The 26,137-nt window shown below is 39.2% G+C and overlaps 1 protein-coding gene across 4 annotated transcripts in view; it reads right to left on the bottom strand.

Annotated features, from left to right (window-relative positions):
- Trim24 (tripartite motif containing 24) overlaps positions 1 to 26,137 on the bottom strand; it is a 112,118-nt gene that overhangs the window by 32,344 nt on the left and 53,637 nt on the right. For all 4 annotated transcript variants that reach the window (XM_059257578.1, XM_059257580.1, XM_059257577.1 and 1 more), the window contains exons 3-7: positions 23,201 to 23,348; positions 18,246 to 18,378; positions 14,844 to 14,960; positions 9,444 to 9,558; positions 6,428 to 6,574 (exon numbers count right to left, since the gene is read on the bottom strand). In XM_059257578.1, coding sequence (XP_059113561.1) covers positions 6,428 to 6,574; positions 9,444 to 9,558; positions 14,844 to 14,960; positions 18,246 to 18,378; positions 23,201 to 23,348 — 660 coding nt within the window. The remainder of the gene's footprint in view (positions 1 to 6,427; positions 6,575 to 9,443; positions 9,559 to 14,843; positions 14,961 to 18,245; positions 18,379 to 23,200; positions 23,349 to 26,137) is intronic.

The following is a 26,137-nucleotide window of genomic DNA, read 5'->3' as shown; positions in this document are numbered from 1 at the left end:
AATAAGTAAACTTTCTCCACATGACTACAAAACCTCAAACAAATAGAATAAATTTTGACAAAATGTATGAGTGTACTTTGGAGACTGTGCATGTGTTAAGAGCACATAACACAATGAACCTTGCCATGTTCTTCTCCCTCTTACTTTTTCTTACTCTTTAACAATTCTGACTATAAATCATACTCATGAATGTTAACCCAACTTTGTATTGCCCAATGTTCTCACAAGTTTTAGCATTTTTTAAAAATGCAAAAAACATTTATTTACTAATAAAAATGGAGGCTAAAGATATAGTGCTGTTGGTAGAGAGCTTGCTAGTATGCAGGAGAAGCCGTGGGTTCAATCCTCAGTACCATATAAACTGGGTGTGCTGGTACACACCTAATCCCTGCATTCAAGAGGTAGAGGCAGGAAGACAAGAAATTCAGACTACATGGTAAATTGAAGGCCAACCTGAGCCACAAACAAACACAACCACTGAAAAAGTATCATGTAGTTTTCAATATGTACTTTTTTTTTTTTTTTTTTTTAGTTTTTCAAGACAGGGTTTCTCTGTGTAGCTTTGCGCCTTTCCTGGATCTCACTCTGTAGACCAGGCTGGCCTCAAACTCACAGAGATCCGCCTCTGCCTCTGCCTCCCGAGTGCTGGGATTAAAGGCGTGAGCCACCACCGCCCGGCTTCAATGTGTACTTTTATGAACAGATTTTCTTAGGAAGACAGAATCTAATTTCAGCAGCTTGTACCAGTACACTGATTTGCTACGTAGTTTACTCATTCTTTGAACACCTCTGCAGCCACGATCTGCATATGAGTGAGGTAGTGTAGGAAGTGTCCTCTGTGCCTCTCACATCACATAGAAAATGCTCTCCAGGTTCATCCTAGACAACTGACAGTCTGCTATGGTTCATATGAAAACTCTCACCAATACATGCTGAGATTGAATTCATCAAGTGAGTCATCAAAGTACTGTAGGTTGGACTAATGGAACCAATGCCCCCTGATTGTAGGACTTGACATGGGACTGGGAAGAAAGCCACTCCAGCTGATTCATATATGCCTTGTTGTTAAGGGATGCCTTTTCCTACCTTGGAACATTACACTCTCTACCAACACAAAGGCCTTTACCATATGCAGGCCCCTGAATACCACACTCCAGTCTCCAGAACCATGGATTGAGAAAGCTTTTGTTCTCTATGATGAATAGTACTTGTTATAAACATTAAATTGCAGGTAACTTACAATATATTAACTTCATCTGCTTTGGATATATATCCAAAAGCTAGATTACTAGATTGTATTAATAGTTCTACATTTACCCTTTTTTGAAGAACATGTACACTGCTTTTTAATCACAGCTGTACTAATTTACAGTCACCACCAGTATAAAAGGGTTCCAACATGTCCAATACTACAAAGTCACTTAATAACTTCTGTTTATATAATTTTAAAATTGTTAAAGTCTGCTACCACAATAAGAACCCCTCCATTCTCTTCACTCAGAATCTTGAACTGTTAATAATTATTTGCTCCAGGATCCACTCAACCCCTCCCACACACATTATTGATCTTCTCTGAGAACATGATGTAGACACAAGGTCTTATATGTGCTCCAGTGTGAACTAAAGTAAAGCAAAGATCTAATATAATCAAATTCTAAACTAAAAGCACCTGATTTAGGCTACCATCAATCCAAACACTTGGCCTGGTTCCTCTGACACATTCCCTCCATTCTGAGTACTGTCTAGTTTCTGGTACAGCAAGATACTCTGTACACTCCCCACTTCCTTTTTCTTAAGTACTTGGAAACCAGGAGAGTGGTATGCTCAACTATGGACAGCACACAAACATACAGAAATGCACATCTGTAACTATACATATGTAGCTGTCTGCCCATACAGAAAACTGTTTGTACTTCATGACTCCCTCTAACGCAACATAACTTGGAGCACTCCCTAGCCTTGTTTCTATCTTTCTAAATATGTTCATAGAAGACTGAATAACATTACCACCTTCAATACACTTGTATTTACTAATTTAATAGTTGTATTTGTTTATCTGACAAATTCAACCCAAATCCAAGACAGTCCCTCGTCTTACAAGATTTCTGTTATTCCATCATCGTTTGGTCCTGAAATGTACCTGCACAGGCTGGTGGTGTTGACACTAGGCCTCTAACTGTGGTGCTATTTTGAAGGACGTGGAGCCTGGCTGGTAGAAGGAAGTCATACCTATTCCTAGTTCTGCTTCGGGGTTGCTGCCAATGTGGCTGAAATTTTGGTGGAACTGTGAACCAAAATAAAATCGGGACTATCCAAACTTTTGGATACTTTGTCACAGCTCTGACTATTGGTCCATGTTTTTGGGTGGTTCCCAGTCCTTGTTATACTATGTCTCTATTTATAATAATGATACCTCCATGCCAGGAAGACACAGGAATTTTCATTTTTTAAAAATTTATTTTTTTCTCTCAGAGACACATTATACAGACCTAGTAGTTTCAATATCAAATGTGGATAACTTAAGGTTTCTTGTAAGAAAAACAAATAAGAATATGAGTACTGGAGCTGGAGAGATGGCTACAGGGGTTAAGAGTGATTGCTGCTCTTCCAGAGGACCTGGGTTCCCTTCCCAGTACCCATGTTGGAGGACTCACAGTCACTTGTAACTCCAGCTCCAAGGGTTGGATGCTTCTGGCCTCTGTGGGCACCCAAAAACATACACATAAATAAAACTAATTTTTTGAGTACTTCCTTAAGGGTAAGCAACTATAAGTAAAAGGAATTATAAGACATATTCCTTGGCTATAACTACTTCTAAGCTAAGTTGTAAATCCTTTCTATTTAATATTGAGATTTTATTTATACCTTGGAAATCAAGTAACTATTTACATATTTGCTGAACAGATAACAGAAACAGATAACTTGGCTCCTTGTCCTGTGTTAAATGCTTAGGATTTTTACCTGCTTTATTATCTATCTAAACTGTGAGCTGTTAAACTTGACAAAGCTCCTGATGTGCTTTAGATAACCTAGGCCTAGATAGTATGAAAGATATAACTGAAGGTTCCTTAACTCTACATGTTCATCTCTTCAGACCTAAGAACTTAAAATGAACTCAAGCTGTATTGACACTGAAAAAAAAATCTAACTATTCAACATAACAAGGAAAAAAACCCATAACATTAAAAAAATTTTTACAAAAAGTAGCAGATTTGGGTTTTTGGTGAAGTGGGTGGGTAGCAGAGGTGCCACGGAGTGAATCCAAAGCCTTATACCTAACAGGCAAATACCTTACCATCGAGCCAGCCCTGGGTCTACAAATAGCTCCTTTTAACAATTATTATATTTGTATGATTACTTACCTATGTGCTCGTATGCACATATACATCATGTGTATGGAGGTCAGAGGACAACTTGTATTGTATTGGTTCTTTCCTTCTACCATGTGGATCCTGGGGACTAAACTCAGGACATCAGGCTTGGCAGCCAGAACCTTTACCTGCTGAGCCAAAACAGCTTTTTGACACAGAAATTCAATATGCTATTACCTTTCTATTGAGGTTTAAACAGACTTTAAAATTAATGTCAGTACTTCTGAAAATCACTTCTACAAAGAGCATGGTCACCTATAGGTTCTGTGAGACGTTCACCATTGATCTTTCATTGAGCTCCTGTACTGTCAAGCACTGAGCGACACCAAGTTCTGTCCTTAAAGTCTTAATATTTGAGTGGCTTTTTAAAAAACTAGTGGTTTTTCCCTCTTTAATATATTGATTCATTAAAAATTCAGGGATAGGCCGGGTGGTGGTGCACGTCTTCATTCCTAACACTTGGGAGGGCAGGAGACCCAATCACCTCTGTCATCCCTGCTCCTTCACACTTTCCTATCCATTGGAGTAAAGAAATACCCACTGCCATCACAAATGACTGCTTTCTTTTCATATAGTCTCAACTAACATAATTTTCCTGCCTTCTTTCTAAATACACAGATTTAAAAGTTTAACAGATGACAAGAGAAATTCTAAGAAAAGTAATGTGAAGTTTAAATATTTCAAAATATAGTATTTTATGATTGGCCAGTTTCTGTCTCTTTCTCCGATTATGAAAAGATGAACTAACTAAATTAGAAGACATAAAATAAACAAGTAAGGCTAAATCATACTAAAATACTTCTGCACAGTCAAAAAATAATTAAGCAAAAAGGTTCCCCTGATTAGGAGGGAAAGTTTGCAAAACACAGACAGGCAGACAGACAGACACCCATGCACGCACCACGAAAGAATAGACATTTTCCCAAATGGGGTTGGAGAGATGACTCAACAGCTGAGAAGATTTGCTGCTCTTTCAGAAGACTATTTAGTACCCATATTGGGTGCCTCATATGGTCTATAACTCCAGCTCCAGGGGATTTGATGCCCCTGGCTTCCGCAGTACCTGCACACATGTGCATATCCCTATATTCAAACACAATTATAAAAAAAAAAGTCTTTAAAACTGTCCAATAGGTCTATGAACAGGTGCTCAACCCCACAAACCAACAAGTTAAATGCAAATCAAAACCACAAGGATTCACCACATTATCAACTATGGCTGTTCACTAAACAATGGTCGTAAGTGCTGGTGAGGGTTAGAGATTGGTGGGAATGTAAACTAGTATAGCCATTATGGAACATTGTGTGGTCAGTCTTCAAACAATTAAAACTAGTACTATATACCCTAGCAAGCTCTCTAACTAAATATATTCCCAAAGAACTGAAAAACATGGCAGAAATTTTTGGCCTTCCATGTCTATTGTACTTGTCATGATGGTAAAGATAGAAAAACAACTTACATGTCCACTGATTGATAGACGTATATATACAGATCTATATACCTCTGTGTCTACTGATGGATAGTGATAGATATATTTACAGATCTACATACCTTCGTATTTCAATCTCATATACAATGGAATGGTATTTAGCAAAAACAAAACAAAAAACAGTAACAACGACAAAACTGCCATTTGAAAAAAAGAATAAAATAGTAGGCTATGCATTGTAATTGAAATTAGCGTAAGATAGAATTGCTTTATTATCATATCAAATCTCAACACAACAAAAAAGTCAAATATGTAGAAAAAGGCCAATAATGCTGAAGGTCAAAGACTGATTTTCAAAAAAATTAATTACAAATGTGTCTATATAGATTATTTTTTGCTTAAAGAAACAGTAAAAACAACTAAATCACTGTTAATCATGAAAGAAAAAAATGTAAAACAAATCAATTCATAATCAGGAATAATTTATAAATGCTTATAAATTAGTATTATAATAGCACTCAGCCACACTTTGAGAGACTTGCCTTTAAATGATTTATAAATATTTCTACAATTTAAATTATTTAATTATTAATTAAAATAAGTAGAACTTCTATAACACATATGTACTATCTCTGTCACTTGATTGAGGCCACAAAGAATAAAGGACAAAAGATGCGGAGTCTTACTACTTAAGACTGTAAGTATCTGTTGACTTTCTAAGCCACAGTCTTGCTATTCAAATCAAAGTTGAGACCAACAATATAAGCAGCCCTGGAAGCTTGATGGCAAAGGAGCTCGGCCCTGCCACTCAACAGACAAGGTGCGTACTGCAGGGACAGTGGCAATACTTTCAGTAAGTTCACCAAATCCTAAATCACCCTTGTGGGGTGCTGTTCAATATCCAGCAGAACAGGCTGCAGTGTGACAGATGATTACAGAGTCAATGGGAAGGAAGGCTTGCTTACACTCTTCACAGGACAGTGTTAGGCATGCCATGTACTTTTCATCATTTATCCACTGAAATGACTGGGTACATCTAGTAATGATGTAAATATTCAACATGGAAAACGCATGCTGTAGGTGACAGGAAATCTTTACTATTGGTATTCATTAGTACACTGGGTTCATTTGCCACAAAGGGTGAAAGAAACAAATAGGAGTGGCAACAGGAGACTCAAATTGAGGTTACATCAAATATATTTCAGGTAAAAATATTTTACAAAATCAAATATTTTGGTCAATTGGTAAAAAGCAATTAAGGGTAAAAAGATAGACTATCAATGTGCTGCTGAGGTTTTTCTGGGGGTAAGGGTTTATCTGTGTGTTTGTTTGTAGACAAAGTTTCACTATACAGCCCTGGTAGGTCTGGAACTCTCACTAAGTAGACCAGGGTAGCCTACCTCAATCTCTCCCAGAGCTGGGATTAAGACAGGGACCCTTCCTTCCTTCCTCCTCCACACCCCTCCTCCCCTCAAAACAGGGTTTGTGTAGCCCTGGCTGACCTAGAACTAGCTCTGTAAACCAGGCTGGCCTCGAACTCACAGAGATCTGCCTGCCTTTGTGATTAAAGGAGTGTGCCCCCCCCCGCCCCCCCCCCCCCCCCCGACCGTGCGTATTCCATCTTACCAGTCGCTTGCTGTAAAGCAATGCTGTACTGCTGCCACTGGAAACAGCCCATTTAGAAAAATGCATGACGTGCTCTAACTGCTTGGAAAGTCCAGCCACTTCCTGCTGTTGTTGCATAAGTTTCATTCTATGGTCCTTTGCAAGACTCTGCAAAGAAAATAATTTCAGAATTAGTCTCTATACCTCCCATTCATTTTAATGGTTATTTTCGGATAATCAACTCAGAATAAGAACCACTCTATATTCAACTGACAGTAATCAAAAATGATCGTAAGCACTTTGCTGCATAATACAAAGGATCTCTCTGAATGTAATAAAAGTACAGTCTTCATGTTCTCTCGACCTTTTGCCTACAGGTCTGGTTTTATATTGGTCTCTGTGTAGGAATCTTGCTAAATTAAACAAAAAACAGACATGGATAATGTCGTAAATGTTAAATTCAAAACACACAAATAAAATGGATATATCATCCAACTATCTACTCAACTTACTAGTTCATCATATGATTTAACCAATTCAGAGTTCTACTTTTTTAGAGATTCTAGCTCCAATTGTAACTAGTTTTACCTAGAATCATGCCAGATGGTAGCTGAAACTTATCTTGTATTTGTTATTTAAAAAAAAAAAAATCAATTATTTGTCTTGAGAGTTAATAGAGGAGCTAGTAGATAAGTACTGTTAATGCATTCTCAGAGGTACTACATAAAAACAGAATAATGGAGGGGGGGGTGCCCTGGAGAGATGGCTCAGAGGTTAAGAGCACTGGCTGTTCTTCCAGAGTTCCCGAATTCAATTCCCAGCAACTACATGGTGGCTCACAACCATCTGTAATTTGATCTGGTGCCCTCTTCTGGTGCGTAGGCAGAATATTATATACATAATAAATAAATAAATGATTGAAAAAAAAAAACCCAGAATAATGGGTTCAATGCCAACATGCTCCCCCCTCCCCAAATCGGGTCAGAATATAGACTTTCTCCACAGAAAATATATACTTAGAAAACAGACAGCAATCAGAAATGGAAGGCATTGTACTGGGGTTATTAAAAATAAAATACAAGCCGGGCGGTGGTGGCGCACGCCTTTAATCCCAGCACTCGGGAGGCAGAGGCAGGTGGATCTTTGTGAGTTCGAGGCCAGCCTGGTCTACAGAGTGAGATCCAGGAAAGGCGCAAAGCTACACAGAGAAAAACTTGTCTTGAAAAACTAGAAAGAAAAAAAAAAGAAAAAACAAACACACAAACCTCATCCATAACCTAGGAGAGGAGGAAATAACAGGGCTTTCTATTAGCTTAGCACAATTAGAAAAATGGAACTGAACTTTCATACCTGCCCTAGTCAGTTCTGTTTGGACATGCACACAGCTGCACTGCTGAGCTACCAGAGGCACTGCTAACAGCCAATGGCTTTGTCACATCTCCCTTCAGTCTGACACAGACAGAAGACAATTTACCTAGCAGCTGCACTTGACCTCTGCAAAGTGCAGTGCGTCTTTGGATTGGAGAAGAACTTTTTGAAGACTTTTGAGAGGACTGGAAATTGAGAATAAGAAACTCTGGTATCTTGGTTTCATGAGGTAGCAAATAAAACTGGCTCCATTTATCTGCTCACAGGTGAATTCTGAACCTGAAGAATAGGCATGAGGACTTGAAGCATATTCAACAGGTAAAAATTTCAAGTCGAAGTTTATCAAAACTGACACTGACGGCCAAATAAATTTTTATAGATTCTAGAGTCTCATCCTTAACTTTTTGAACACTCTTCAAGTGAACAAAGCCCAGGCACTACTCTACAGTATGGTGAAAGTGATGTGTGTCAAAAACTGAAACCATCAAACTCTGCTTAAATGTGCCCATTTTTAAACAACAACTGCAGAACCTTGAAAACACAGTTACCATAACCGACACTGATTCCTTCTATCTAAAGCACTTCCTAACTATTTCCATAATAACAGAATTATGAACAGCCATGTTTTCTGAGCAGGGACAGGACCTTCTGACAGAGATCTTAACAACTGGTCAACTATGAATTAAAGATGAACTAGATTGTTTTTCTAGTTGTCTGTATTTCAATTCTTTGCATACTAGCACTCTCTAGACAAGAAAAGAAAAATGATCAAGATAGTCCATTTTAAAACTGTTCTACCTGTAATTATAAGCTATCCCGTCTTGAGCATACACACCCTAAATGTTGCTTTCAAAACCAAGACTATAAAATGCAGCTGGGTATGGTGGTAATAGCCTGGAACCCAGCATCCAGGAGGCTGTGGCAGGAGGATTTTGAGTTCAAGGTTAGCCTGGGCTACACAGGGAAAAAATGCAGGAAAAAAAATGAAGATTATATAGTATTGAGGGCAAGAGAAACATTATACCTATCTGTTTTATTTCTGCTGCTGCTGCTTTGCGTCAAGAGTCTCAGTATGGAGGCCTGGCTAGCCTGAACTCACAGAATTCCCAACCTGCCTCTGCCTTCTGGAAGCTGGAATTACAGGCATAAACTACTACACCTGCTTTACCTAATTTCTCAGAAGATTAATTAAATGCCATGCACTACTAACAACGGGCTGTAGTAAAAATGTCATTTGGTGTTTTATCATTGTGCAAGCATCATAGAGTGTACCTACATCAACAAAGACAGATGGCCATGAGGTGACATACTATATAATCTTAAAAGAGATCATTATTACAGCTTGCTACTGATAGGAACATCATTATACATTGCAAGACTGTATTTGAAAACTAAATATCTCACACAGCTCATCTTTCTAGAAAATTCTGCTCAACTCTATTATCCCCTTGGTAATACAATGGCTGTCACTTCAGCAAATGTCTAAGATGATTGACTGATCAACAATTCACAGAGATCCCTGGTACGGCTTTCTGTTCAGGGCTGTAGAGTAAACTGGGGGATTAAGACATCCTGGGGTATGATAGGGCTATAAGCAGGTGGCCACAATGCAGCATCTGGCAAAGGCAAGCATGTTGAGAGGTAGTCCCGAGGCACTGCCCCGACTCACCTCAAGCTGGTGCAGCAGGGCTTTCCCTTTCTTGTTTATCTCCACCATCAACGTAAAGATGGCAACTTTAATATCCTGTTCCACCTGCTTTTGGTTTTGATTTACTTCAATTATTCTGAAAAATGAAATGAAACAGACAGAATATCTAAAATTAATGGCAGATTTTTCAAGTATTCAAACTGGCTATTTTAATATCTAAATTAGGCCAAAATGTTTTTAGTCTTTCAAAGTTTTATCTCCAAGTCTTATTTAATTTTCTAGATGAGAAGACGTAAGAAACAGTAATTCAGTTAAACAAAACTTGGAGAGTAAGTACATTTTAAAGAACATGTTTTTAAAAGAAATATGTCACACAGCAAAAGCAATATGCTGACCTAAAAGGGACAGGACCAGGGAGTACACTACTGCTAGGATTTATAGTCAAGATGAAATAAAACTGTGACTGGGAACAAGTTCTGCTTTGTAAGTGTGATACTCTGATCTCAGGTGTCTGAATTGGCAATTTTTTCCCCACACCAGAAGAGAGGAGCAGAAGACAACAATCAGTTTACTGTTCTAAGTGGCCTGGAGGGTAAATTGCTTGCTGCATGAGCATGAGGACCAGAGTTCAGATCCCCAGCACCGACATCAATGCAGGGCAGGTGTGGAACCCACCTGTAATTCCAGTCTAGCAAAGTGGAGACAGGGTACCCAGAGTGACTGGCTAGCAATACGTGACAAATCACCAGCTCTGGGTTTAACTGAGACTCTGCTTCAGTGAATAAAGTACAAGAGCAATGGAGGATGATCCCTGACATTAACCTCAGGCCTCCACATGTGTGGACTCACATACATGTGCACCAGCAAACATCAGGTGCCCGTACACACACACACACACACACACACACACACACACACACACACACCCTCCCAATACACATGAAAATGGGGGAAGGGTCTTGAAATAAACAGCCAAGTAGCTGAAAAGGAGAAAAAATATTAACAAACTTAAAATATGATTAGAACAGATTTACTAATGAGCTTACTTAGGAAATGTTGGGGGCACAAAGGTTCTTGTACCCAGAGATCACAATGGACACCAGGAATGTTAATCATGCAGGGGTGTTTCCTCAAAGGAGGAAATAACTATTTTCTGCTGAGAAGGCTGGGAGTGGACATTGTTAACTACCTGGTGCCCTTTTGCTATCTGTAGAGGCAGACCTTAACCAAATCCCCCAGAATGTTATCCCAGACTCTCCCTTCTAGGTCTTTATCTTTAGCTCCCAGTTAGCAGAAGTCATCCTTAGAGGAAATATCACATGTATTTTATGGCCTGCTGACCTCTATGCTATCAAAGACCACACTAGATCTGAGGCCTTTTAGCTATAGAACCCGCCTTCAAGGCCATACGTAGTTTGCAAAGGAGTTTCTATGTAGTCACAGCTTAAGCTTTAATGTGCACCTGAAACTGGAATGATTGTTGCTTGGAAACTTTTTCCCAAATTCTATATAAACTGTAGTCTGCTTCCCTGCCTACCATGACACCTGCAGGGGCCCCTTAAGAAAAATATTAAATTACATAGAAATAAATGAAGCTGAAGGTCTCTGTCTTAGTATTAGTCAATAATGTTAAGATAGATAGCTTACTAACTGGTTTCTCCTAGTCACTAGAGGAAAATAAGGAAAACAGAATATACTTCTGACTCAATTAGAATGTAAGTTTGCTGAAGTTGTGCTTTTATAAAATCTTTCATTAGGGCTGCTTGCTCTTTAAAGTCCTGTCATCTTAGAAGAGGCAAACTTGTCAAACTGCCTTGTTTAAGAAGCTGGAGCTGTGTTTCTTTGCCTCAGTGAACTCACTCAACTGCACAGAAGATTAGAAAGTCACTAGTCAGGGCCAGGCCCCTCAAAGCACTAGCTAGGGCCCAGCCGCAGGCTAATAATAGTCCCCGTCCCCCTTTTTTTGAGTACCTAGTTGAATCCTTTGCTGGCTTGAACTACTTTATGTTTTATGAAACAACTACTTTTAAAAAATTCTTAGAGACAAACTGACAGGAAGAAAGAGTAGCGCCATACACCACCACACTGGAACAGCTTACTGGAGACATTTGGTGCCTATGCACCCAGTGCCACACAATTACACAAAGCTTTGTTTTTCCTGCCTGCTCCTCCCACAGGCACTCTAAAATTAAGATCACAGTTGCAGAGACTGTACTCTGTCGTCAATTCTGAAGATAATTGTTTGAAATCAATATTGTTTCAGAATTAAGGAAATCAGGTAGGGGTTCAAAGCAACTGAAACTCCCTTAAATCTTCAGTGGTTCAATGGGATGAATAAGGAAAACATTGCCATATTTTAAAACAAATTAATAGCAAAGTTAATATAATTTTCATGTTTCTGCAATCAGGTAGGCTACAAATATATATATGTGTGTGTGTGTAGGCATTTCAGTGACAATGCCTCTTATACAAGAGACTTTGAGCTCAATCCCCAGAAAGGAGGAGAAGAAAAGAACAACAAAGGGAAACAAGAGGGCAATTAGCACCAACCTAAAGATTCTTTACTAGCACAACTCAGAATAAAGTCTCCTACACAGTAATGCTATTATTCTGTTTAAAGAAAGTGGACCATATCTGTAAGCTGACAACTTCTGAGATTTAAGAAAGAGTATCAGAAACTTAAGATAAGCGTTAGCTACATAGCAAGTTCAAGGCCAGCCCAAGCTACATGTCTCAAAACAAACACCCAAAACGAAAATGCACATAGTAAAGGAATCCTAGGCAGCCGGAGCTTGGCAAACATGGCTATGGCAAGGCCTTGCCCTTTCTCCATTCTATCTGCCTTGCTAAAAACCTTTAGATTGCATTTCTAAATTAGTACTGAGGTCTATTCCCTTACTTGGCCACTTCTTCCCCCTGAGGCTGACTACCAAGGTCCAGCTATCAAAGTATTGAAGTCCAGCAATCAAAAGCCCCCTTTGGCTCACCTAATTAACATGCCCAATTAAAATTAAACACCTCATCCTAACACAGGGGACCCTTTCATCTGTATAAACTGCCATTTGTCTATGTGCCACATCTGTCTCCTCTCTATCAAGACAGTCTTTTGTCCTTCCAGGGCAGATATTCCTTCCCCCTCTCCCTTTCCTCTATCTCTTGTCTCTGTCTCTTTTATTTCCAGCCCTCTATCCCTCTGGGGCAAATAAATCTCCTTTGTACTGAGAACTTGATTTCAGGGTGTCTTGTGCTGATTCTGAAAGACCCTAACCCTTCAGGTTCACACCCCCAAGCCCCAAAAGAATGAGAAACTAAAAAAAAAAAGCTAGTTCCAAGGGCAAACTGACTCAGCCATTACTCAACCACCCCTGCCACAATGTAACAATGTAAAGAGATCTCTGTTAAGAGATGCGCTCAACTGTGACTGGGATAATTGCAAGTGTTCCAGGAAGGACCACTGTAATCTTTGTGTAACCTTCACTCCCACCCTGATAGCCCCCTTGACGTTTTGGGAAGAATGTGCATGCAGACCTGACTGTACCCACTCTGTGATCAGGCCATGATCTTGTGAAATTAGCCTCTAGACATAAATCAATCAAAACGAAATTGTATGGGAATTGTAATCTTATGGCTTTTGTGGGGTTTTCCTTTAAAAGTACCCATGTGGCTGCAGTAGGCGCGACTCTTGCCCTCAGGACAGGGGGAGCCCAACTGTACAGCTGCATCAATAAACCTCTTGCTGTTTGCATCAACTGGACCGGAGTCTGGGTTCTTGGGGCACCCACTCGAGAAGGTAGTACCCTGGGTCTGGGGTCTATCAATTCCATTCCTTTCAATGTGGATCTGTGAATTCAAGGCCAGCCTGGTCTACATAGTGGGTTCCAGGAAGCCAGGACTCTACAGGTCCCTGTCTTATAACAAAACAACAAAAAAAAAATATCACACGAAACATTGTTTCAAAAACAAAACGAAACAAAATCCCAAACACTCCATCCCTACCTGTTTCATAAAACAGTTAAGAATATCAGATTATGATTGGTTTTAAGCAAGATGAACCACAAAGGCTGACAAAATATTGAGATACACATAACAGTCTCTCTTATTCAAGATCTTTCTACTCAGCACTTCACCTGTAGACAGTAGCAAGTTACTTTTGTGCATAAAACAAAAGAGGACATGACATTGCTTGGTTATGCTAAGGTCCAATGTGAATGTCAGCAAGTGCCCTAAATGGGATGTGAGACTGGGGAACAGCTGATTTCCTTCATGGAGCAGAAAAGGCTTAATAAGTAGTATCTAGAAAAACAGACAAAAAATAAAGTGTTGTGTAATAGTTTTCTGGAGATTGAAACATTCCATCCTACAGGAAAGCTCCTTAAACTGGAAGGTAAACAATTCAAAATAGCTTCAGGAAGTCCCTGAAACTGGCCAGCTTCACTAAGTTTCTCCCTGCCAGAGTAAGGAATAAAAGCTGAGAGCTTCCCTCAGAGTGGAGCTGAGTTGCAAAGAAGCCTCTTGAGACCAGACAAGCTGCCTAGAAGAGGTTTAGACCAACTCAGGTACCTGGCAAGGGCACTCCCCAAACTGCTAAACTGCCTGTGGGCTGTGCAGTGTGCTCCAGGTTCTCAGTTTTGTGAGCTGCCACCCATACTAATGTGGGCTTTGGTGATGCAGCTGCCTTTGAGACAGTTTTGCTCCCCACATTCCTATAAGTAACCCCAATAAAATTCATTGGTTTGCCAAATTGGACTTTTATGGTTCTTTTTCCTCCAATTCCTGCCCTCCAAATTCATGATATTTTATTATTGTTACATATATCTGTATACACATATGTATGCATGTATATGATATATATCATATATGTGTACAAATATATACATTGTGTGTGTGTGTGTGTGTGTGTGTGTGTGTGTGTGTACTATCTGGGGTGAGCAGACATGTGTGTTGTCTCCCCTCACCAGGAAATACTTGGCTGCAACAAAAGGGTATATCAAAGTTTAGTAATGCCCAGTCTCAGTGTGCTTAAAACTTCCACCCTGCGTGACTATAGGATCAGGATCCAGGGAAGCATCTTGAATATTAGCAAACATAAAAATAGCAATTAAGTACATATTCAAGTATTAAAATAGTTACGTTATTGGCAAAGCTGACTTTTTTTCAATCTTAAAAAATTAAAATTAGAAAACACCAGATGATTATAAAGACATACCAGACAAATAAGCTATATTTATTATACATTTTCATTTTATTAGTGAAGAAACTGCTTTCTAACCAAAATTTCTGAAAAAGCCTTACCAACCATGAACTATTTGTAATCCAAAAGCTTACTAATACTTTACAGTGAGTAAAGAAAAAAAAATCTAGAAATATATACATTTACCATACAGAAATGATTTATTTATAGTTTCATAAATATAAGCTTACCTGTTTTGGATCTGATTTCCTGTATACTTTATATATTTTGTCTTTTCCATCAGTTTGGTGATTAGTGTATCTATGATCACTTTTTGATTCTGAAAAGCTTCTTCTATAAATTGATATCTGAAGAAATAATAAGCAAATAACTTCATACATATATCTATACAAAAAAGTCCAAAAGTTAAAAAAATAACTAATATAAGGAGAGAATATGGGGCTGGAGAGATGATCCTGGTTAAGAGAACTTCTAGAGGCAGCTCACAACTACTTATAACTAAAATCCCAGAGGACCATGCTCTCTGTGGACACCTGAATCTATATGCACATACAAAGACCCACACATGAATAAATGAATCTAAAGAAAGAGAGATAATTAAAAAAGCAAACCTTTGAAAATACCGAATATGGGCTGGCAAGATGGCCCCAGTGGGTAAAGGTGCTTACTGCCAGGTCTAATTTTGATTCCTGGGACCCCCATGACAGGAGAGTTCCCATAAGCTGTCCCCCGACCTCCACATACATAATGTGGTATGCATGCATGCATGCATGCACGTGCACATGCACAAAGTTTAAGAAGGCAGGTTTTCCCATCTGCTCAAATTATTACTCTAGAAAGGAGTCTTTAGATACTCTTTATTCAAGAGTGTAGTAAACACACAACATTCATAGTTTTAGAGGTTTATACAGCTCATCTGACAGATGTAACAAAAAGCACTCAAAGATTTAAGTAAATTTGTTAAGAGGTTAACTATCTTGGTACTTCATAATCATGAAAGCTTGCTGAGAATAAACACTTTCACCAGGTGGGGTGGTGCAATTAATCCCAGCACTTTGGAGGCAGAGGCAGAAGCAGGCAGGCCTCTGTAAGTTCCAGGACAGCCAAGACCACTTATGCAGAGAAACCATGTCTTAAAAAACCAAAAACCAACCAACCAAACACTACTTTCAAGATCATTTCTTTTTTTTTTTTTCAAAGATTTATTTATTACGTATACAGCATGTATCCCTGAAGGCCAGAAGAGGGCACCAGATCTCATTACAGATGGTTGTGAGCCACCATGTAGTTGCTGGGAATTGAACTCAGGACCTCTGGAAGAGCAGTCAGTGCTCTTAACCTCTGAGCCATCTCTCCAGCCCCCAAGATCATTTCTAAATAGTAAGTAGCTTTGTTTTACAAGCTACAAAACTGTTCTTTTGGGATAAACAGGGGAAGGCATTTGATATTGTACCTCTTGATAAAGTCTTGAGTGACCTACAACATGACACAGCATTTAGCGTTGTTATTAACCTGGAAGTCAAGATGGCTAACTGTGGCAAATTATAAAAGAGAAGCAAATAAGAAGACAGGCAAAGTATACATCACAGAAAGAACTTTAGGGCTAGCAAGATGGTGTAGAAGGAGGAAGTATTTTCCCTAAGCCAGAAACCCCAAGTTCCATATTGAGTCCTACACGGTGGAGGAAAGAGCTGATACCTGCAAGCTGTCCTCTAACCTTCTTCACAGGCGTGCCCTCAACATAAACAATGAACTAGTTCAAGTGCTGGGCCCTCGGAGGCTGCCGCAAGAGGTTCTCTGTTAAGTCTGAAGTCATCCTGATCTATAGTCACTGCTATACAGTGAGACCCTTTCTCAAATAAAGAAAGCTAACATTTTTAAAGTATAAAGAGAATAACTGCAAACCTAGAATTCTGCCCAACGAACACATTCTTAATGTAAATGAAGGTGAAGAACTGGACGTAGTGGTTCTTTAAATCCAGCACTAGGGAGGCAGGAGGAGGATCCCTGTGAGTTCCAGGATAGCCAGAACTATATAATAAAGACCCTGTGCCTCCCCCCCCAAACAAAACAAAAAAGGTGAAAAATATTTCAGACAATCTGGGGGCTCTATCTCTGGTATAGCCTCAGTAAAGTACCCTTAAGTAAATGAAATACTGAAGGAGACCCATGAAGGAATAAGAATAATTAAAATCACAGGCAGCAGCAAAGTTAAATGAATATTGACTTAGGCAATAGGAGTAATGGCATGTGTATAATATATACCATATATGATAAAGCAGGGGACCTATTAGGAGACAAAGGTTGTATTCTAGTAAGTTTCGGGTCCAGTCCAGGAAGAAGGTAAATACAAATTAGCACCAGATAAGACGGTAACACTGAAAGCAGTCCGGGCCAGTGAGATGACGCAGCAGAGAAAAGCACTCGCTGCACGAGCCTCACAGCACCACAGGTTGATTCACAGAACCCAGGTGAAAGGAGGAACTGACTCCCAGACACTGTCACACATGGGAGCCTGCACTCAGACACACACAAACACACACATACACAGACATACATACACAATAAACTTAATTTTTAAAAAGCCACTCATGGTAGCACACAACTAAGGAAGATCTCGGAGTTTGAGAGTAGCCTGGTTTACATAGTTCCAGACCAGACAGGGCTACATAGTGAGATTCCACATAAACTACAACAACAAAACAAAAAACCACCAAACAGACAAAACAAAAAAGGTCCCACAAAAGCAAAGTCTCCTCATTTTGTTGACACTAGCTAACTAATACCTTGTTATTTTATAAACAGCATGGTAAGCCAGTAACTTTCAATATAGACTGACTTTGGCCTATAGGACATTTGGCAATATCTTAGGGATATTTTAAACTTATTTTTTAGCTTTCATTCATGGAGGCAGAGGCATACAGGGGTACAACTAATGTGAGAGCCAAAGTTACATTTTAAGTTTTAATTACTATGCCTAAGAGATCCATGAAACAAAAATGCCTCTGATTTGTAAGAGCCCAAGGACAGATAGTTCCTGAAATGCTGGAGGCTACTGTTTATGGGATATAACAAGCCACATCTTTTCACTCCCCTAAACAAGTTTGTTTGACCCAATTGCACTGGATGTGCTTGATCACATGTGGGTGAGAGGTTCACAGGCAGGAAATATGTTAGGCTGTATGCTTGCCCCTGATTGGATGTAGGCTGGAGGTACAACAGGATGTCTACTTGCCCCTGATTGGACCTGATGGGAAATACTTAAGTCACTGTAAACTGTGATTGGGGGCCATTTCCCAGGAATCTGGGTATGGACCTGGCCAGTATTTAATTAAAGCTTATTTCAAATTTGGCTTTGAATGGTGGTAGTGGTCTTATTCTTGATTGGTGGGATTAATACTAACACCTAAGTGATGGAGATCAGGATGCTGCTAACCACCATACAATGCATAATATTCAATGTACTGTCTGGACCAAAATATAAAGAAAACTGAAACTGAAACCCCTGCATAAGCCAGCTTGCCACTGGCCAAGCAAAACACACACAAATTGCCATTCCTCTGGAGCAGCAGTGGTCTACAGGCACATAAAAGGTGTGCTGCCAGTCTGAATATGACAAGAGATGCTGGTACCTATGCTCTTTGTGTTCTAGCAGCTGGCAGTCCCGACATGTCAGCTTGTCACATGTTTCACAGTAAAGTTTCAACTGCTCCTTCTTATGGAATGGACAGAACACTGGTCGCTGACTGGTCACACCAACTGCCTCTGCAAAAACAACAGACAGCAAAAAGAAAATTAATGTAATTGAATAGAAAATCATTAGATGGTCCATTTCTCCTCAATTCCATGAACATACAAGAGCTACATTTCTTTCATCGACGCAGTTAACCACCACTGCATTACAGATTTTCAAATATTAAATATTCTTAAGGATGGTGGCTAAAGGCATCTGCCTCCAAGCCTGATGAACCTAGACATACATGGTGGAAGGAGAGAATCAATTCCCACAAGATGTCTCCCACAAAGTGCCCACACACATACTCACATGGAGTAAATTGCAAATAAACCAAAAATCTTCACAAAACACTTTTCAAGCATTTCTTAAGGAAAACAGGTAAGACTTTTACTTTAAGGAGTAGTTTAAATGGTTAGATATGTAATGAAAAAATGTGGTTTATAGAATTAGAAGGTCTTAAGATAGTTCCTATATGTATAAACTAAGTGTTTTCTATCCTCAATATGAGACAGGAGAATCAAAATGTGAGGACTTGAACTGGAAAGGTGGCTCAGCAGTTAAGAATACTTGCTGCTCTTCCATCCCAGCAACCACATGGTAGCTCACAACCCTCTGTAACCACAGGTCCAGAGTATGATGACCTCTTAATGGTCTCCACATGCACCAGGCACTAATGTGGTGATGCATAGACATACATGCAGGCAAAACACCCATACACATAATAAAATAATTTTCTTATAAAGTTGTGGACTGGTCTGGGCCAGCTCTGTAAATTGGCTCTCATGAATAGGGCCATAGTTGAATATGTATCTCTGATTTCTGTTGTTACTGACATATTTCTTCTTCATAAGATAGCTATATTTTTAGTGTATGAATTCCCCCCCCCCCCAGCACACACACACAAACCCAATACTGGGATTTAAAACTAGAGTTTTATATAAGCTAAGCAAATATTTTACCACTGAGCTACACCCACTAGCTATTTTTAGTTTTGTGAAGAGACTGCACGAATTTATATTCCCATCAACACTATAAGGCTTTTCTCCCTGCATCCTTGTTAGATCTTTTATTATTATTATAGCCATTCTATTCTGACTGCGGTGAGATAAGATATAAATGCAGTTTCATTTGCATGTTCCTGATGGCTTAGGCAACTGAACATTTTTTATATAGTTACTATCCATATTTACTTCTTTTATTGACTGGATTATTTGAGGGGTGTGTTTTGATGTTCAATTTTTTTAGTTCATAAACTGTAAACTTTTTATGTGTGCTCATGTGTGTTCTGGTGCACATATGTGTAGTGCATGTGTACACATATGAACATGTGTGTATAGAGACAAGAGATGGACCTCAGGTGTCATTCTCCAGGATCTGGAGCTTCTCATTAGGCCCTAGAGCTGTCTAATAAGCTAGGCTGCCTGGCCAACAGGCCTCAGGAATCAGCATGTGTCTGTGCCCCCATCCCCAGATGCTTTATCACTCAGATTACAAGCAGAGTCATCATCGTGTTGGCCTTTTTTTTTTTTTAAATTTTTCGAGACAGGGTTTCTCTGTGTAACAGCCCTGACTGTGCTGGAACTCACTTTGTAGACTAGGCTGGCCTCAAACTCACAGAGATTCACCTGCCTCTGCCTCCCAAGTGCTGGAATTAAAGGTTCGCTGCCACCACCTGGCTCCATGCTGGGCTTTTTTAACGTGGATATTAGTGACTGAACTCAGGTCCTTGTCCTTGTACAGCAAGTACTTTACTAAGCCATCTCCTCAGCTCCTGTGTATATTCTAGGCCTTAATCCTTTGTCAGATTAATAGCTGTGGCCTTTTTACTTCTGTATTTACTTTGCTGAACAGGAACCTTTTAGTTTCATGAAATCCCACTTGTCAATTGTTGTTATTATTTCTTGGTCTAATTTGTCCCTTTCAGAGGCTGGAAACATGACTCAGCAGTCAAGAGCACTTGCTGCTCCTCCAGAGGACCCAGTACCCACATCAGGTGCCTCAAAGCTGTGGCTTTAGCTCCAGTTCAGATATTCTCTTATGATCTCTGCAGGCACTGCATGGGTGTGATGCAAACAAGCACGCACCCACACATTCACAATAAACAATCTTTTTTTTTTTAATTTAGGATGAGGCCTGTTTATTATTTGTGATCCTAGGAATTGAACTCAAGGCCTTGTGCATGCTAGGCAAGCACTCTACCATGAGCTTTATTCCCAGCTCTGTTAACAAATCTTTAAACAGTCCTTTCTCAAAAAGTACATGCATAAACAAATCTTTAAATAGTCCATAAAAAAGCCCCCCTCCCATAGGCAAACTTTATTGAATTTAAATATTGGAGACATCTAAAATATTTATATAATTTTAAATTCTTAGAAAAACCTTAGAAGTAGCCAGAAAGGAAATTGAGTTAATAGTTTTATATTATCTTACCATGATTTAATGAAAAGTTGACAATATAAAGTAGTAAAACCAAAGAACTGGGAAATTTTCCTTCTTTTAAATAATTCTTGGGGAGACTGGAGATACAGCCCTGTTGGCAAAGTGCCTGACTAGCTCAAATGAATCCCCATGTTCAATCCCTGTCACCTCATAAGCAGGGCATGCTGGCTCAGGCCTGTAACCCAGCACCTGAGATGGGAAGGCAGGAGGATCAGAAGCTCCAGGTTTAATAAATACATCATACTTACTCACAGAACTACCCAAGTAGAAAGCAAGTAAAAACAAAATTCCAAAAACTCTGCAAGTACAGAATATTTTAATATTAACTGAAACAGTGATAAACTGTAATTCAAACACTAACCTTAAAACACAAGTCAAGTATATAGCTCACCTGTCCTAGTAATAAAAAAAACTTTTTTTTTGTTTTTTTTTTTTTTTGGGCGGGGGAGACAGGTTTTTCTCTATTATGTAGCTCTGGGGGTCCTGGAACTTGCTATGTAGATCAAGTTGTCTCTGCCTCCTAAGTGCTGAGATTAAAGGTGTGCATCACCACACCCATCTCTAGTAATAGAAATTTAAAACAAAATTAAGGTAATTGAAAAGAAACATAAGATTGGTGGACTAAAGGGCATTAAGTAATTGGGTAAATATACCCAAAGAGCTATTTCTATAAATAAAAATAAAACCAAACCTACCATGTAAGTTTAAAAAAATGGTAAAAATATAGAAAACTCACAATGAAAAAAGAAAAATAACCATAGAAAATTTGGTAGTTGTTATGATTCCCGATGTGAAATGTTCCCTCACCTCTGCTCTGCTCTGCTCCCCAAAGCTCCTGTTTTAAAGTTCTCAGCTGTTGAGTGAATCACTGAGATGACAGGATTATGAAAGACTGTAACTAGACACCAGGACTGATCCACTCTGCTTCTTCCTCCCAAGTGCTGGGGTAACAGGCACATGCTACCAAACCTTCCTCACGCTGAGGACGTTCAAATTACTTTGTAAGACAAGCCAGAGACCTTTGCTTCATTTTAACTACTCATCCGTAACCACATCATAAAATTTTTGTTGCTCAAATTCATGCTATTTCTTTAATTATCTATTCAACAATCCTACTTTCTAACCTTCTTAGTTTACTATCCTGGCTGTATTTACTAATCCCTAATCAGTTATAGCCAATAGTCACCCTATAAATCAACACTTTGTTCCTCCTTTATGCAGTAAAACCCAGAACACGTCAATATACCACTATATGACTCTCTTATGCTGTTGCATTTCCATAAGATCTGTCCAGCTAACTCAACCTATACATGTCCAATTTTCTATACCAACATCCAGACTGCCAAGACCCTATGCAGGAAGTGTCATGGTCCACACTTCAAGCAATTCTTCAGTTTCTGTAGCTAGAGTTATTTGGCCTCCAACCTAAATCCTTAAATCTGAGGTTGGTACTGTTGGTAAGTATTCTAACATAATTTAGTGGGCCCAACTATGGTTATTTATTTACTTACATTATTATATACTCCTGTATAGTACATGAGGCATCTGTCATTTTCATTTCTAATACTTAGCAAAATTTAGAACATAAAGGAGGCACACACACTGGTTGACTCAAAAACAAACAGTAGGAAAACAAATCTTAAGCAACAGAACAATAATGCATATGAGCTCTTAAAAAATTATGCTAAGTGGGGCTGGAGAAGAGAGCTGGTTCACTGGTTGTGATGACCAGCCTGATTCCATCTTAAGGATGGAAGCCATTTTGTTCTAGGTCAGAACAAGTTCATTTCTGTGGGCTGAAACGTTCAGACTGACCTGCTTCCACCTGTTTCTGGATCTGACATGCTCCCCACACTCACCTTAAAGGGAACCTGATTAGATGTTCTGCCAAATAATTCTGAAATGTTTAGCAAAGTTCCCACATAACCACAATTCCACTGAACATTTCCCAACCTTTGAAAACCCCCTTGGTCTTGCAGGTTTGGGGGCTATATAACCCTACCCTTCTTCTGTGTTCGAGGCTATTTCTCAAACTCCACTTTAGGGAGCTAGCCCTGTCTGCCAGAAAATAAAGCTCACATAATTTGACCAAAGAACTTGGTGTAATGGTCTTCACTCTCAGTGGGATTAACAAGAGCAAAGGTTTTTTTTGTTTCTCTGGTTTGATCACACCAAATTGAATTTACAGAAGCAGGAGAGCTGGGAATATAAATTAAGGTAAGATTCAATATATAATTCATACTTATCAGCAACTCTAAGTACAATTTCCATTAGAATGTTGACTTCTTTGTATTAAAAAGCTATTTTAAAGTGCATGTAATATTTATAGCTGTATCAAAGCAAGTCAGTATAGGAAATGTAAAAATCAGTTCTGAGAGAAAAAAGGAGAAGAGCAGAAAGCAGATTCATTACCTGGAGATACTTCTTCTTTCTGCCGGACTGTGTGGTCTTTGGTGAACTTCACCCGCTGGTGAGCTCTAATACACGTTTTGCAGAGCCATTCAACACATTCTACACAAAACCCATTGGCTTCTGCATTGTCTTCACAGCTTGTACATACCTAATAAGAAAAGGATCTGGTCACATCAATTGTTAACAAATATTAAAAAGAATAAAATACCAACCAAATAGACTATCAGTTTTCTTATATTATTCTAAGTTTAAATTGAAAGTATGTATTAAACTATATGCATATAAAATGAAGATACTTTGCATAAGAATTGTCTTTTAGACAAGGTCTCACTATGTATCCCTGGCTAGCCGGAGACTCACTATTTAGACCAGGCTGGCCTTCAACTCATAACACCTGACCGTCTCTGCCTCCTGAGGTCTAGGATTAAAGGTATGCAACACCAGACAGGACAAAGATTATTTAAATACATTTTCTCCTTAGCCTTTGGACTGATATACTAGGCACCCATATGATCACTTACAACCATCTGTAACTCCAGTTTCAGGAGATCTGACATCCTCTTGTGGCTTCTGTGGGCACCGGGAATACACATGGTGCACATATATACATACATACAAACACCCATACACACAAAATAAAAATAAATAAAACAAAAATAAATCTTAAAAAAGATTAAGAATTGGAGAGCAGTTAAGAGCAGTTGTATACAACACTTGGTTGTTCCTGGCACCCAAATGGCAGCTCACAACCATCTGTAACCCAGTTACAGTGACGCCAATGCTCTCTTCTGGCCTCTGAGGGTACCAGGCATGCTTGCTACATATGCATACATACATGCAGGCAAAACACTCTTACAAATAAAGTAAAAATAGGTATTTTTTCAAAGTAATTTTAAGTACATTTTTCTTCATAGTTCAATATACTAGTCATTCCAAGCACAAGGCTAGGTACTGAGTATACAATAATAAGGAAAAGTAAACACAGTCTCTGTCCTTATGACACAATCCTCTTAGATAGAGGAACAAGTTCAAATTCAAGTTATCCCACTAATTAGCTTAATAGTTGGGCTGTATGGTTTTTGTCAACTTGATACAAACCTAGACACATCTGGGAAGAGGGACTATTTTAAGTCATTTATTTTATTTATTTTTATGTATATGGATATTTTGTCTGCAACTATATCTGTGTAGCACAAACATGCAATGCCTGGAGAGTCCAGAAAAGGATATTTGATCCTCTGGAACTGGAGTTACAAATGGTAGTAAACCACCATGTGGATGCTGGAAATTGAACCCAAGTCTTTGGAAGAACAATCAGTGCTCTTAACCACTAAGCCATGTCTCCAGCCTGGGAAGAAGAAATCTTAATTGAGAAAATGCCTCCATGAGATTGAGCTATAGAAGGGCTGGAAAGATGGTTCAGTGGTTGGGAGTGTTGGCTGCTGTTTCAGTTCATGGCACCCACATAACAATTTAGGGCTGTTTGTAGTTCTGGGGAGATCTAGTGCCCTCTTCTGGCCTGAGTGGGTGCTACATGCATATGGTACATGGACATGCATGCAGGCAAGGTGCCTATACACATAAAATGAAACATGAAAAGTAAAGAAAAGGATTGGCCTGCAGACAATTCTGTGGGGTGTTGTATTGATTAAGGATTAATGTAGGGAAGGGACTACCTCACTGTGAGCAGTGAAATCTCTGAGTGGGTGGTTCTTGGTTATATGAGCAAGCTGAGCAAGCCACGGCATGGGGAGCAAGCCATGAAGTAGCATTCCTCCATGGCCTATGCTTCAGGCCCTGCCTCTAGGTTCCAACCTTGAATTTTTTGCTACTACTTCCTTTGACAATGAACTGTATTGCAGAATTTCAAGTGGAAATAAACCCTTTTCTCACCAAGTTACTCTGGGTCATGGTGTTTTATCACAGCAATAGAAGCCATAACTGCAACAATGGTGTTGAGCAGGATACAGAACTCATCGTTAAATTGAGGGCAATGATACATATTTTACTGAGTTCTTCTTAAGATTAAGTGGGAAAGACATTATTATAATGCTCAAGCTGTTAAGAAGTGCTAATAAAAGGAAATGTACAAAAAGTTGTCAGCGCTTATGATGGAGACACAGGATTTACCCAGTTAAAGCTTCTTCCTAAAAAAAGACCTCATCAACACCAAGCTATGAAAGCTACTAATTGAAAAGCCTTCTAGTCAGAGAAAAGCACAAAAATGCAAGAAGAACATGGCAGGCTTAAAGAACTAAAAGAAAGCAAGTAGCATTTTAGTTTAGGAATCAAGGGGGGGATTGGCAAGAGAAGGAGCTGGTGGTAAGGCAGGCAGGGGTCAGATCAAGGAAGGCCACATGACAATGGTGGTCTTTGTCTGAAGAAAGATTAAATAAGGAAGGCATGGATAGACCTACATTTTTAAAATCCCTATTACTGCAGTGCAAAGAACAGAATAGATAAGTGCAAAGCATTCCCACGTAAGGTAATTGGAATGAAGGTTAGTATAAATGAAGATGAGAACAGAATGGAAGATTTAGAAAGTGAAATAAGTTTGGAGAGTGCACTGGGTATGGGACGTGAACAAGACAGAGTATCTAGTGTATGTATCTAGCTGGTATAATGGTGTAGATAGTGGCAACACTAAGTATCTTTGTAGCTGGAAACAAAAATGCACATAATTCAGAAGTTGCCTATAGTGGGTGGTTGTTTGAGCCATGCCCTGAAGTACCACCCCTAGTAAGGTAGTATGTAGCTGCTATACCTGCCTATGACCTTGAGATACATGCCCCTGGGACGTGGCCATTGGGGACCCTTAAGACCTAGGATGTATGAACCTGGCTCTCTCTTCACTTTGCTACCTCGTGGAGAACAGCGATGGACCATGCCTTACCCTTCCAGGATCCTGCGAGAAATTCTCTTATTCTGTCTTGTGAG

Source organism: Peromyscus eremicus, chromosome 3 (genome assembly GCF_949786415.1).
Source record: "Peromyscus eremicus chromosome 3, PerEre_H2_v1, whole genome shotgun sequence".
Classification (NCBI taxonomy): domain Eukaryota; kingdom Metazoa; phylum Chordata; class Mammalia; order Rodentia; family Cricetidae; genus Peromyscus; species Peromyscus eremicus.
This window is presented reverse-complemented; position numbering and strand designations above follow the sequence as displayed.